The 15,874-nt window shown below is 36.4% G+C and overlaps 2 protein-coding genes across 2 annotated transcripts in view; one reads left to right on the top strand and one right to left on the bottom strand.

The window, feature by feature from the left end:
* Positions 1–2,055: 2,055 nt before the first annotated feature.
* LOC112517738 lies at positions 2,056–5,394 on the bottom strand. Its single transcript, XM_025125116.1, has 2 exons — positions 3,954–5,394; positions 2,056–2,609 (listed from the first exon to the last, which is right to left on the bottom strand). Exons 1-2 carry the CDS (start codon positions 5,392–5,394, stop codon positions 2,056–2,058), a joined length of 1,995 nt encoding a protein of 664 aa, XP_024980884.1.
* Positions 5,395–12,431: 7,037 nt separating this feature from the next.
* Positions 12,432–15,874, top strand: part of LOC112517737 (wall-associated receptor kinase 5-like) — an 8,520-nt gene continuing 5,077 nt past the window's right edge. The window contains exons 1-2 of the mRNA XM_025125115.1: positions 12,432–13,404; positions 15,040–15,213. Of these exons, the coding sequence (XP_024980883.1) occupies positions 12,495–13,404; positions 15,040–15,213 (1,084 nt within the window). The 5' untranslated portion in view covers positions 12,432–12,494. The remainder of the gene's footprint in view (positions 13,405–15,039; positions 15,214–15,874) is intronic.

Here is a 15,874-nt window from a genome sequence, read left to right as displayed (position 1 = left end):
GCATTCCTAATTTTCCATCAAAATTTTCCCTGTTTGTGCCTTAGAGGCAGGGTCCTCCTCTTCCTCAGAATTAGAGATGAAGAGGCCCTCAGGGGGTGTACTATCGGATGAAGAATGTACCTTTTGAGAAGTTTCGAGTGTTTCTCTGTTGGTGGTGGTCGGAGATGAAGTTATGGCTTTTTTTGGAATCGGCATAGTGGATGATTTCACCATTTCCTTTGCTTTCTTTAGAGGGTCTGTAAATAGGATGATGGCAGCAGATGGCACCATTTGAAGAGGAGGTGCGGCTATTGGTACTTCAGGTGGAATGGCTTCGACGGCGATAGAAGTGGATGATAGTGGCAGAGATGGCGACGACGGTGGTGATGGTGAGTCTTCATCAACAAGGAGTGTAGATGACTCACCCTTCTTCTTCTTTGCAATGGGGATTCTTTTCCCCTTTCTCGCCGGCTGTCTTCGTGACGAGACAGGAGTGCGCACAGTGGCAGTGGCCACCGGCGGTGGTGGGTCAGACGGTTACGCCGGCGGTGCTTCAAATGCCCGCGTCGGAGGTGGGTCGCGGACCAGAGCCCTCTTCACTCTCGCCATTGATTTGAATGTTGGTGATGGTTGGGGAGCGGTTACCGGTCGGGAGAGAGAGACAATTAGAAATGAGAGGGAAAAGATAGAGGAGAAAAAGAGGGTTTCTTGGAATACAAGTGGGTTTATACAATAGACAAGGGTAAAATGGGAAGTAGGTTTTCAAACTTTAGTCACGTTTGAAGGGAAGGGTTACTTGACAACTTAGGATGTTTGAAAAGGTGGTAACAAGATATCATTTCAATAACAAAGAAGTACTTTTCTCTTTGCAAATGGTACCAAACTCGGCTGGCATTTAAAAGATGATCATATTTCTTTAAAATTTAATTTTTAAGAATGACATCATGCTTTTTCCACTCAAAATTTTCAGACTTTTAAAAATTTCCAAGATTCTCCATTAAAGGCTAGGGTTTTCAGATGCTGCAGCAAGACCTCAGGCTTTTCTTGATGATTGACTGTATTGCAAAACACACGACAAATAATGACAATATTATTAATAATATCAATAACTATAATAAAAACAAAAATTAAAGCAAACATAAATATTTACACACAAATATTTTGAACATATAAAAAGTCCAAAAATACCGAAGCTTTTAGCAAAGGGTAACAAAATTCACAGAGCATAACTCTGGAATTTCTACCAGATCATGAAATAACTTCACTCTTTGACCATTAACTTTGAACACAGAATTGTCCTCGGGATTGATTAGGTTAACTGCTCCGTACGAATAAACTTTATGAATGAGGAAAGGTCCAGACCAACGGGACTTGAACTTTCCCGGGAACAGTTTCAACCTAGAGTTAAACAAAAGAGCTTTCTGACCAACTCTCAACTCCCGGTGYTGAATTCTTTTATCATGCCATTTTTTGTTTTATCTTTATAAATCCTGGCATTTTCAGATTCCTATGTTCCTCTAATTCACACAGCTGGATTGTTCTTTTACTGGCAGCCATATCTGGGCACATATTTTATTCTTTGATGGCCCAATATGCTTTGTGTTCAAGTTCCAAAGGTAGGTGACAAGCTTTACCAAAAACCAGCTTATATGGGGACATACCAATGGGTGTTTTAAAAGCAGTCCGGTATGCCTATAAAGCGTCATCTAACTTGAAAGCCCAATCCTTTCGATTTGGCTTGACAACCTTTTCTAAAATTCCTTTTATTTATCGGTTTGAGAGTTCAGCTAATCCATTAGTTTGCGGGTGGTAGGCATTTGCTATTCTATGGTTAATGTTGTACTTTTCAAGAACTCCACTCAACAGGTTATTTACAAAGTAGGTACCCTCATCACTAATTAGTGCCCTTGGGGTACCAAACCTAGTAAAAATTTGCTTTTGAAGAAATTTAACCACAGTTTTTGCATCATTAGTAACGCAAGCCATGGCCTCTACCCATTTTGATACATAATCAACAGCCACTAGAATGTATTGACAATGATTTGATGGAGGAAATGGACCCATGAAGTCTATCCCCTATACATCAAACAACTCTACTTCTAAGATCCCATTAAGTGGCATTTCATTCCTTTTGGAAATGGAACCACTTCTTTGACACTCATTGCATCTTTGTGCAAAATTGTGGGCATATTTGAAGAGAGTAGGCCAATAAAATCCAGATTGTAAAACTTTAGCAGTTGTTCTTTGGCCTCTAAAGTATCCTCCATATGCTGCTTGGTGGCAATGCTGCATGATTGCTACCACTTCAGTTTCTGGGATGCACCTTCTTAAAATTTGATCTACACTGATTTTAAACAAATAAGGGTCATCCCAAAGGTAAGTTTTAGTATCATGGAGAAACTTTTTGAACATATGGCCAGAAATATCAGAAGGTCTAATTCCACAAGCCAAATAGTTTGCTATATCAGCAAACCATGGTGGCTTTGATTCTAACACTAGAATTCTCTCATCGGGGAATGTTTCAACAATCTCTCCTTCTTCTAGGCTCTCCCTAGGCTTCTCTAATCTTGACAAGTGGTCAGCAACTTGGTTGTCAACTCCTTTCCTATCCACTATCTCAAGGTCAAACTCTTGCAACAACAGAACCCATCTTATTAACCTAGGTTTACCATCTTTTTTTGGAAATCAAATACTTGATGGCAGCATGGTCAGTGTGAACAATGACCTTTGTTCCCATCAAATATGATCTGTATCTTTCAAAAGACAAAACCACAGTTAACGGTTCTTTTTCAGTTGTTGTGTAGTTGAGTTGTACTTCATTCAAGGTCTTACTTGCATGATAAATTGAATGAAAAACTTTTTCCTTTCTTTGACCTAAGACAGCTCCAACAGCCCAGTCACTGGCATTACACATGGTCTCAAAGGGTTTGTTCCAGTCAGGAGCAACAACTACTGGTGCAGTTACTAAGCTTTCTTTAAAGTGTTGAATGCATTTCTACATTCATTCGTAAAATCAAACTTTTGATCATGTTGCAAAAGTAAACACAAAGGTTTTGAGATTTTTGAAAAGTCTTTTATAAACCTTCGGTAAAACCCAGCATGACCAAGAAAACTTCATCTACCTCAACTCCTCTTTTGGAAATTAAATGGCCTAAAACAATTCCTTCTTTGACCATGAAATGACATTTTTCTAGTTGAGAACCAGATCAGTTTCTTCACATCTTTCAAGACTCCTTTTTAGATTTTCCAAACAATTATCAAAAGATGAGCGATAAACTGAAAAACCATCCATAAAGATTTTTATGGATTTTTCAAGCATGTTAGAGAATATGGACATCATGCATCTCTGAAAAGTTGCAAGAGCATTGCAAAGTCCAAATGGCATTCTTCTAAAGGCAAAAGTACCATAGGGACATATGAAGGTGGTCTTTTCTTGGTCCTCGGGTGATATGACTGTTTGGTTATATCCAGAGTATCCATCCAAAAAGCAGTAATACTCTTTTCCAGCCACCCTGTCTAACATCTGATCAATAAAAGGCAATGGAAAATGGTCCTTTTGAGTGGCTTTGTTTAGCCTACGATAGTCCATGCATATCCTCCAACCAGACACTATTCTTGTGGGGATGAGTTCATTCTTGTCATTGGTGACAACTGTAAACCCTCCCTTCTTTGGGACACACTGATTGGACTAACCCAAGAACTACCGGCTATTGGAAAAATTATTCTGGCATCTAGCCATTTCAAAATTTCCTTCTTCACTACTTCTTTCATGACAGGGTTCAATCTCCTTTGAGGCTCTATAGATTTGAAGTTCTTTTCATCTAGGATGATCTTATGTTGACAAATAGAAGGACTAATCCCCTTAAGGTCAGCAATGGTCCATCCTATGGCTTTGGTGTGCAACTTCAACATATCTACAAGCTTCTTTTCTTGATGTAAGTCTAGGGTAGATGATATGATAACAGGTAATTTACCTTCCTCTCCTAGAAATGCATACTTCAAGTGAGATGGGAGTTGCTTTAACTCCAGAACAGGTGGTGAAATTATAGACGGGGTAAAATTCTTAAGCTCACTATTGTCCAACAGCTCAAATGCTGCAGCATCAGATGGGACATCACCTTCTAAATCCTCAACAATATCATCACCTATCTCAGCACCTTCCTCCTCTTCTAACTTACAGGCCTTCCTAACTCCTTCCTCATAGCACAATGTCTCAATCTCAGTAACTCCTAAGCATTCCTCTAAGTAATCAGGGTACTTTAAGGAATTAAATATATTGAAAGCGACTTTTTGGTCTTGGAGTCTCATGGTTAGCTTTTCTTTTTGGACATCAATCAAAGTTCCACCAGTGGCTAAGAAAGGTCTCCCTAAGATGATGGGAATATCCTTATCAGCCTCAAAATCCAGAATGATAAAGTCAGCTGGAAATATGAATTTGTCAACCTGAACTAAGACATCCTCAATCATACCTTTAGGATAAGCAATGGTTCTATTGGCCAATTGCAAGGTGACAGTGGTGGGTCTAGCTTCTCCAATGCCTAAGGTGTTAAAAACAGACAAGGGCATGAGGTTGATACTAGCTCCTAGATCACACAATGCTTTACCAATCTCCTTTCCACCTATAGAACAAGGAATAGTGAAACTCCCGGGATCTTTAAGCTTAGGGAGTATTTTGTTGGTTAGAAGTGCACTACATCCCTCGGTAAGAGCTACGGTCTCATATTCGGTTAACTTCTTCTTCTTACTCAAAATGTCTTTAAGGAACTTGGCATAACTGGGCATTTTCGCAATTGCTTCAACAAGGGGTATGTTGATATGCAATGCTTTAAACACTTCCAAAAACTTCTTGAATTGCAGTTCTTCCTTTTGGTTCCTTAACTTTTGGGGAAAAGGAACATAAAGATGAACTAGCTTTATGATAGCTTTGTCAGGTTGTGTTGAGCAAGATGGGTCCAGAGTGCCTAGAGTCTTGGTCTTACTTTCTTGAGGTTCAGATGAGATTTCGTCTTTGGTTTTTGGACCTGTTATAACCTCATCCTCAATTGGCTTTTTCCTAGCAACTTTTTCTGGAAATAACAAAGGATAGTCCGACTTAGGAGGAACAAAAGTGGTGGTCTCAGGAGGTTGGTCATCCAAAGGTTTTGGTGGACTTTCAGTAACAGGGACCATGGGTATAGTCTCAGGTTTAGACACAACCTGTTCACTTTCTTTTGGGATAGTCTCGGTTAATTCCTTTCCACTCCTAAGAGTCATTACCTTTACATGTTCTTTTTCTAGATCTCTCGGAACTTCAGTGTTACTAGGCAAAGTACCAAGGGCTCTACTATTCTGATTAAGAGCAAGTTGACTGACTTGCGTTTCTAGGTTTCTAATGGCAGCATTTTGTTGATTGAACAAAGATTGATTTTGAGTCATCATTTGCTGCTGTGCTTGGGACTATGCTACCAGTCCTTTTATTATAGCTTCCAAGGAAGATGATGATTCGGACTGTGGAGGTGGTTTGGTCTGAAAAGGTGGTTGATTACTTTGAAAATTCCGGTGATGGTGATTCTGAGGATTAGAACTGCTTGCATTTTGTTGTTGTTGAAAATTAGGGTTTCCTTGTTGCTTATGGACTGGAGGATTAAAACTTGAACTATTCCATGAAAAATTTGGGTGCTTTCTCCAACTGGCATTTTATGTGCTAGTGTAGGTATTCGATCTGTTATGAACATAATTCATAGATTCAACATTATGTGGACACAGTTCATAAGAGTGTTCCCCTCCACAACAGACACACTGCACTGAGAGGACAGCTGGAATAGGTGATATAACAGCTGACTGCACTCCTTGGCCAGAAGTTAGATTTTTAAGCATATTGGCCATAGAAGAGAGTTGTGCTGTTAATGCAGTATATGCATCAACATCATGTATTATTGATGTCTTCTTTTGTGATTGAGCACGTGGATCAGTCCAATGTCCATTATTAGCAGAAATGTTTTCTAGGATCTCATATCCTTCATTGTAGGTCGTAACTGTAAAGGCTCCGCCGTAGTCGCATCGAGCATTTGTTTTGCCATGGGATTTAACCCATTGTAAAACATCTCGAGTTGAATACAGTACGGGATGCCATTGTGAGAGTATCTCCTTAACAGCTCTTTGAACCTTTCCCAAGCGTCAGGAACAACTTCATCGTCCATTTATTTAAAAAGGCAAATTTCATTCCTCGACTTAGCGTTCCTAGTTGGTGGGAAATATTTTTGTAAAAACTTTTCCGCCATATTATTCCATGAAAGCACAGAACCCGGTGGTAATGAATTAAACCATGCCTTTGCCCGATCCCTTAGARAAAATGGGAATAAAGTGAGTCTCAGAGCGTCATTAGACACTCCCGGGATCAGGAAAGCATCAGTGATTTTCATAAAAGATTTCAAATGTGAGTGTGGGTCCTCCGAAGGTAATCCGGCAAATTGTCCTTTTGTTTGCAACATGTGAAACATAATCGGTTTTAGTTCGAAATGAAGAGCAGTCATATGTGGCCTAACTATCTCGGAATTTAATTGCTCAAAATCAGTGATGGCGTAGTCCATGATTCGTCCATTTTTGGAATTTGCCAAATTAATGATGTTTGGAGTTTGCTCTCTTGGTTGTTCATTATTTTCCGATTTCGTGTCCTCATTACCCAAATTATTATTATGATGATGTGGGGGTCCTTGCGGAAAAATCGGAAAAATGTGGTACTGTCCCAAAGGCAGGCGGTTGGTTTTCTAAATGTGGAATCTCAGGGATGACTGGGGAAGGTAACTCCATGTTGGGAGAGAGTAGAGCAAAAAATGCTCTTTGAGCCTCCTTTGGCGAAACGTTCTCTCAATATCGGGATCCAATTCAAAAATTTCACCGCGATGTCTTCGTGAGATACACTACTTTAAAAATGATTTAAAAACGGGATGAGAAAAATTCAAATCTTTTACTTTACTTACAAGAAAACTTTTAACTAACAAAATCCCGGCAGCGGCGCCAAAAACTTGATGGCGATTGAGCAAACAAGGCCACAAACAACAATCAGGACTAAAAGCAAGTATACAAATAGTCCCAATATCATTTTTCAAGTAATAAAAGTGGTACAAGTACCAGATATCGTCCACAGGGATCGTAGTAAAAGTTTAAAAGAAAGTAAAGTTAAGGAAATGATTTTAGAAGGCTAATTCGAAGATTTTGATTAGAACATAGTTAACACAACTAAAAATTAACAGGAGATAACAGAATAATAAAAGCAAGCTAGGGTGTATGACTTTTCGGGTGAGATGTAAATACTATTTCCAGTCGACCAATGCTGTCAAAATGCTACAGCATGAAACCATGTTGACAAATTACTACAACATGCAATCAGTAACAACTATTTTTACCAATTACTTTGAAAGTATTCCTCTCGGACTTCACCAATGCACTGATATTATAGCTTTCAACCAATATCTCTATGAGGTATCCAAACCAGTGAAAGTGACAAATGGTGTCTTCAAAGTATATAAATAAACAAATCTCTTTGTTAAAAATCACTCTCTTGAGTGGATTCCCATATCATTCAAGTTGACGTGTCTGAATGGCTCATCTCTGAGTCCATTCCACTTTAACACTTCAGAGTGATCAACCCGTCGAGAATTAACAACTTAGAAAATACGGATAACAAATATCTTTGTTAGCAACTCTCTCAACTCTACTTCCCATATCATCCAAACTGACGTGCAATCAATGGCTCCGCTTAGAGTCCACGACACTTTAACACTTTCAAAGTGATCAACTCGTCAAGAAGTGTCATTGGTTTTATAAAATTTGAAATGAAAAAGTAAAACATCGTTGTTACATGAAAGGGCCAACTATATTTTGGTTTAAAAACTCACCCTTTTCGTCATACAACCGAGCTAATAAAATTAGCTACTCATGATGAAAAGTAAATGACAAGAAATATAAATTACAATAAGTAAAGACATAAAATAAATGCGGAAAGTAAATGACGGAATAATAAAGATGCGGAAAGCGTAAATAAATAAATGACATAAATAAAATGCAAGTAAGCGTAAATAAATAAATGACGGAATAATAAGAGCGATAATATAAAGAAATGGATTAAATAAAGCGATTAAAGAAACTCGAAATGTAACCAAAAGATTAATAATATTAAGAAACTTGTTCTCCAAGTAGCATGCAAACTACTTGAAGAGAGAAACAAAAGAGAATATGGTGTAAGAAGTGAGGTGGTGAATGGTGTGGTGTGTTGAAAACTCATCCCAACATCCCTTTTTTATACTAGGGATGGAATGAGGTTAAAATGGACATTTCACACCTCCATAGTTTAAAAGAAACTAAAAAGTACATATTAGCAAACTAATATTTAGAAAGCAACTAAATTTGTCTTGTAAACTCCAGCTAATCTGATCAAACTACAGTTGTTTCAACTTTAGAAGTCTTTCAAAGGTCTTCCCCATGTCTTGTCGGTCAACTCTAAGTCTCATCCATCTCTTCTTCTACCATCAGGTCATGCTACCACATTTCCACAGCATCGACCTGCTCCAATCTGTCCAAAATAAACTCATTTTAGACCAAAATCCACTAAAAACAGGTTCATCAATCTTCGTAGCATAAAAACAGAGAAAAGAGATTAAATAACTCAAAGTTGGGATATAAATAAAAAATAACCTAACTAAAAGAGAATAAAAAGGTATTTTACGTACTAAATACTTAGTACGTATCACCTACGTACCCTTTGCATGGGATCAAACTGTCGTAGTTCACATCATCGGGTGATGTCTCCACCTTACCCTGACACCGCCCAATGGGGTCATTGCTCTCAAGAGCAATAAACACCAAATGATATTTAGTAATTCCAAGCAATGCTTAAACTTACCACCACGGTACCACCTTGGTTAACATGTCTATGGGGTTCTCATCCATATGCACCTTCATGAGAGAAATATCACCATCTTCTATGACATCCCACACAAGATGATATCTAACATTTATATGTGTTGTGGAGGTCATGGAGGATGTTATTGCGGTATAGGAGGATTTGAAGGTGGCCAACAGTGGTAGTGTTGGTGGTAATGCGTGGTGGTGTTTAGTGACCGATGGTGGTTGTAAAGGTGGCAATGGATAGTGGTGAACGAGGTTGTTGTAGTAGAAGAGGAGTTAGAGGTGGCGAATGACGGTAGTGGTGGTGGCAATGGACGGTAGTGGTCAGTGGTTGAATATGGCAGAGATGGCGATGGACTTGGTGAATGGTGGTTGTGGAGGCGATAGAGGATGTTGTTGTAGTGAAAGAGAAGGTGGAGGCGGCCGAAACTAGTATGATGACCATTAAAACAAATATCATATTAAGGTTATATATCGAACTAAGGTAGATTAGTAATATTTTAGTTTCTGTCTCATTCTTGTCTGATCTTGTTCCATCTATTTTGGTGGAACAAGAAAAAACCTCTTTTGTCTCATGTTGTCCCACCTTGTCCCAATTCTTGTCCCTATCCCATGTCGCGTCAAACGTAGGATAGTGAGTTCTTGATTTGTCCCATGATGCGCCAAACGTGGGACAACGAGTTTTGTCATGTCCCGTCCCATCCCATGTACCAAATGCATCATTTATAACTAATAGTGATACTTTTGGAGGGTATAGTTCAAGTAGTATAGGTACGAAATACAAAATGCTCTAAGTATGTAATGCTTGATGATTTAGGAAGGAAGAGACTTGTACATGACATCAGCATCCCTATTTCATATTTATGATATCATACAAAGTGCTTTATATGTAAATTCATGCCATTATGAGTATATGTTTGAAAGTAGAAGATCATTATATTTGTTATAGTTAATTCTATATTTTTACGTATTGCATTTACTATTTTTCTACTTAAGCAACGTTCTAATACTTGACTGTGGTTATATATTAAGGACATCGTTACCACACTATTTACAGAGTTGGCTTCCATGTTCCTTTTGTTGCTACTACGAGCCCTTAATCATCAAAACCTTCTACAAACCATCATTCTTAATTATTCTACCTTACATAATTCCTTTTACCTTTCTCTCTCATAAGTATTGGTGCTTAAGAAAGTGATTTGAAACAATGGAAAACTCGAGAAAAAAAGTAGTGCATTACCATCGACAATGACAAGGAGGGTCTTTCATACGCCCTCAAGCCCATTTCCTGTTGATGACGTCCGTTTCAATTCCACGGATGCAACATATACCTTTTTTGAAATTTGCACGACTGTGGTACATAAACGGACACGACTATGTTGTACCTTATCATAGATCTCTCTTTTGATGTAGATTTATTTTACGGTCTAGGCTTCTCTTTTCAGTTTTAGCACTTAATCGTAAGTAAAATGCTTGTATATTAAATTTTATTTTATTTTATTTGTGAGTAACATGCTATGTGGTATATCAACGAGAGGTTCATGTGCCATCAATAAGCAATGATCAAAATCAACAAAATAAAGTTCATAAAATGAGTTTAAAATTTTATAATTTCAAAATTCTTCCAAACATAATTAGTGTTTAATCACTGAATTCTCAACCTCAGTTTTAAAACCATTTTTCATACCATCTCGTATTCTTGTTTGAAGCTGATAACACTTTTACATCATTTTTGGTGTTGATGAAATTTGGTTTTCTACTATTCTTTTACAACAATTTAAGTGTTAAACATTTCATCAAGTTTTTTGACACTTAAACTAAATTTAGTTCAATTCATTGTAAATCATAAATGTCAATATTATATCATAAATTATATCTAAAATAAAACGTAAGTAAATAAAAGGATTGAATTTTTTTTAATATATAATCTATCACTACGATAAAATTGGGTTTATAAAACGTAAAAAATTCCTAGACATTCTAATAGAATGCTTTATAAAACATAATTTATATGATCAAAAAATAAAACGTCTTATCTAAATTGTAAAAGGTTTACAAGATTTTTTAGGTATCATAACAAGTTTTTAGGACATTTGTGTAAAAAAAAACATTGTATTATCTATTTTGTAGCACACTATTTGAAAAAGTGTCTTGTAAAAACAAGTGTTTTATAAAAAAAACGTGTTTATAGGACAGGTTTCAAAAATATCATATAAAATAAGTAATGCGACACTTTGTATTAGAAGTTTTCTAAAAGCTTTTTAAAGACGTTCAAAAACGTTTTATAAACTTATTAATGTCTTTGAATAAAACGTTTTTGTTTTTGATCATATAAACGAAGTCTTATAAAAGGGAGAATGAGTGGCTTAAACCTATAGTGATTTTGAGGTCCAAAATGCAAATTCGATTTGGATAAGCATAGTCTCCACGAATTTGATCAATAATTTGTTTTGCAAGTTGGTTTTCAAATCTGAATGGTTGGCATTTTTTTACATACATGGTGTTTACATTCACATTTGTATTTTTCATTTTAATAAAATCGTATCTTTCATCGTAAAATCATATCTTCTGTTGTTTCATTTGCTTAAGAAAAAGGCATAGGAGTATCTTTTAGCATCTTCGCATAGGGTATCAAAAACCTCAGCCCTGCCAAGGAATAGGGAGGATGTTTTGGATCCATTTCGTACCCTACCTTGTACATATTTCTTACTAAACACATTAAGCTAAAAAAATTCAAAGTTAACTTCTACTGAAACCGGAAAAGCTTTCAACCATACAAGCTTATCCTCGTGTTAATATGGAGCTACGGTGGGTGCGAAAAAGGTTGCCGCTTGGGCTTCGAGTACATTGTAGATCCCATGTTGGTGTTGATTGGATCATGTAGTGGCACCGCTGCGTCTGGACACCAGGTGCTAGGTAGCTCTTTCTCAGATTATTGTTTACATTAAGTTGTCTTATATTTGTAACTTGAAGAACTACAATAATGGTGAAGACGTGGGAGGTGGCAGAAGAGGAATAATAGGAGATGAAAGAGATGCATGAATTGGTTCATAGGTTGACACAATCGGGAACCATGTTATGATGATTAGTTCATTCGATTTGGAACTCAATAATTTGTAGTTTGCAATTTTAATCGGATATTCGTCGTTAATTTGTGTTGAATTTATCATATTTGTGTTAACGTTTGTTTAGTTTACATCTCACCTTTAGTGTTGTTTGGTCTTGGACATTTTGGACGCTATCCATACAATCCTTTGGTGTGTAAACGTAGTGAAATAGAAAACAAGAAAGATATGATCGTATGGTTGTCTTTCAACCCCACCGGTAGGCTTATAAGTCAGAAGAAAACAAGAAAGATATGATCATATGGTTGTCAGTCAACCACTCCAGTAGGCTTTCAAGTTAGACACGGCAAGCATTGAATATTTGACTTTCTCAGGTCTATTAAGACATTTCCTGACTTGTGGTCCACAAACTATCAAAGATGTTAAAATTAACATGAGATGACATATGGAAAACCAATTACTTATATATAGGTTTATGATTATGTATTGCGTCCTATAGAAGGTTAGCTTGAGAACCCCCTCAAATGCTACTCCACTTGTAATTAAGCCACAAAACACACAGCCATGAAAACCCTTGTTCTAATGTGGGTACTACTTCTAACGTTGATCTCTTTTACAGCATCTGAAACATACACCCTCATTAACTCTACCAATTTAGCAAAGCCAGGTTGCCCCAGCCGATGCGGAGATGTAATTGTTCCCTACCCTTTTGGCATCGGCAACAACACCAATTGTTCTATAGGCCATGGGTTTAACGTCTACTGTAACCAAACTTCAGATCCTCCAAGGGCCACTTTAAGAGAAGAAGCTTACACCTCACTCAAACTTATATCTGATTCTACACTCAGGACTACCAATAAGGTGTCTTCCAGATGCTATTTACCAAACGGCACAGTTTCAACTTCATTCCAGATTTCCCTGGGTTATGCAGATTTGCCTTACACCTTCTCGGAAGTAAATAAGTTCATAGTCATCGGCTGCGATGATTATGCTTGGCTGACTTCAGGAACGCAGTCTAGGAATATATCTACAGGTTGTATGGTCTTTTGCTCAACACCAGAGGATGTTGTAGGTGATCAGTGTTCAGGCAATGGGTGTTGTCAATCAGCCATACCGCACGACATAAAATACTATGGAACTCAGCTCAGGACCTTGCAGAATTCAGACGACATGAACAATACGAGGACTTTTAATCCTTGCACATATGCGTTTGTTGGTGAGGAAAACGCATTCAAGTTCAATGGTGCAGCAGATTTGAAAGATACTTCCTTGAGTGAAACGATTGAACCAAGTGTCCCAATAGTGCTTGAATGGGCTATTGGTAATCTGAGTTGCAGTGATGCCAAAGCTATCGACGGTTTCGCCTGCCAATCAAACAGTAAGTGTGTTGATTCTAAAAGGGAAAGCGGTGGGTACCGTTGCATTTGTAGTGAAGGCTATGAAGGAAATCCTTATCTATATCCTGGTTGCCAAGGTATAATCTTAGTTTTTCTCCAACTGTTTATCGCAAATTATTTATATTTTCTTCTTAAGATTTCCTTCAACTTTAATTTATTTGTTTTATATTTTAGAAATAATCAAAATTTCTTTTAACCAAACGTTCGATTGAATCTCGTAGCAACGAGAGTATGTTGTTGCATATTGTTGGTTTGATCTTTCTTGTTAATTTACCAACGACAAAAATAAGTATGAATAAGATTGTCTTTTATACTAAAGTTATAATGTCATTTTTTCCCTTTTCTTGGATCCCATGATCCTGGGTCACTAAGGCCAACTTTCGACCCTGCTTGACAAACCCAAGAATCATCTTGGGAATTCTCAGGCTGATTTATGTCCCTGCTCGACGGGTGGGTCTTGCGACTGTTTACGAAAAACACATGTCTTCGTAAAATCGTTGTTTGAGACTGTTTTTTAAGTTATAACTAATTTGATAACGTTAAATATATCAAAAGATATAACTTTTTAGTCTCTCCTTAGAGAAATTTATAGAAATAGTCAATTTGTCAAAGGGTTATCATTTTTTTAGCTCTTTTCAGAACCCGTTCCACTATGATACTTCTACTTAAAATGCACAATTATTTTGTCTTATAAACTTATATTTTATGAAACAATCTTTTGAAACACTTAAAAGAAAGAAAAAAATGTAAAGTTTCAAAATTGCAATCACCAAACGTATCATATATATATATATATATATATATATATATATATATATATATAGGGGTGGGTTCAAATAAAAACCATGAAAACCTTATTCAACCAATCATAATTTTTTATTTTGTTCATTTTTTTTTTTGTAATTATGAGAGGTTGATTAACCATTTTTATTATGGAGGGTGTTAATCATGGATATTATCATCTTCATTATTTTAATTTTAAAGAAATACATGAAACAATTTCATTAAAATTTCATTAAGTAGTATATGAAACAATTTTACAAGATTAACAATTTCATGAAAAAWTTTCATAAGATTAAYGATKGATGAGAGTAGTTTTTACGGTTTTTATAAATTGGAGTGGTTTTCTTTTGATCGCTCCTGGGTTCACGTGAGACCAACCTGTTTTCGTGAGACTCGTGATACCACATTTTTACATTTGAAACTTCACACCAAAAACACTGTGAAGGTTACAAAAAAGTCATCTTCACAGCATTTTGCTATAAAGTTTCAAGTGTAAAAAGGTGGTCTCATGGGTCTCACGAAAACAGGCTGGTCTCACATAATCCCAAGTGTGTATATATATATATATATATATATATATATATTTGAGGTTTAACTTATATTCTTATGTGACTATCCAATATGGTAAAACGTAGTTGATAAGTTAGATAATAATGTAAAATAATCTAAAACACAATGTATTTATGTAATAGAAGGGGGAAAATAGGAAAAAGTGCACAAAGCCTCTAGAGATTATTAAAAACCCTATGTAAAATTACTTTTCAATAGTTAATTAATGACTTATTAACCGAGTCTTTTATAAAAACTCAAAAATAAATTATCTTATGGTTGTCAAACTTGGTCTAAATCGATTATTACATTTCCTTACCCAAAAAAATAATGATCTACCCAAAAATTGTATTGAATTTGTGAACATTTTTCTTTGGCAGACATCAAGGAGTGCGACGATAAAAGCAACATCAGCTGCTATGGTCGTTGCAGTAATACTGAAGGGGGTTACAAGTGTACATGTTTTCCAGGATACATCGGTGATGCAACAATACCAGAGGGCTGTCAACCTGCTCCTAAAGACTCGAAATTCCCAGTTATGGTATTCACTTTAGGTAAGTCTTCATATAAGTATAATAATATAATGACTATTACGTTTGTGTATATGTCAATAAGCTATATTGATCCATGAACGTCGAAAGGGAAACCGTTACTTGGTTAGTCTTGATTAGACTGATCCACTTTATGATTTAAGAAGATCTTAACAGGCAACCTCTTGAAGAATTTAATCAGTCTGGACCATTGAAAATGTAGGGTTGGTCGCAGTTGCAATATCGTATTATCAAAGTGATTTACGATCCCAATCTGATAACAATAAACCACAGTACAAACTGACCTATACAACAAATGTGGATTAACGAGATGTAAATATTATATATTACGGTCTAAAAATTAATAGCGATCCACAAACATAAATATAGCAGTTATATCAAAATATACGATCAAATAACAAAGCGACACGTAAATCGAGATATCAAGATTTTACATGGCTCCACTATCGAAGTGATAGTGTACGGAAAGAGATATATTAATTTATTACTAATCGGAAGAAATTACAATGCGTTTACAAGATCCTTAGATCAACGAATCAACTATCCAAAATGGTTCCCAAATACAAAAGTTAAAAAAAAAATAACTCGACGAGAGGAAAATTAAAGTGCGGAGGAAATCTTTTGCATGTGTATTAGATTCCATGCAAGTTGGTGATGCTAGTTG

Source organism: Cynara cardunculus (assembly GCF_001531365.2).
Source record: "Cynara cardunculus var. scolymus isolate 2C chromosome LG 9, CcrdV1, whole genome shotgun sequence".
Classification (NCBI taxonomy): Eukaryota; Viridiplantae; Streptophyta; class Magnoliopsida; order Asterales; family Asteraceae; genus Cynara; species Cynara cardunculus.
This window is presented reverse-complemented; position numbering and strand designations above follow the sequence as displayed.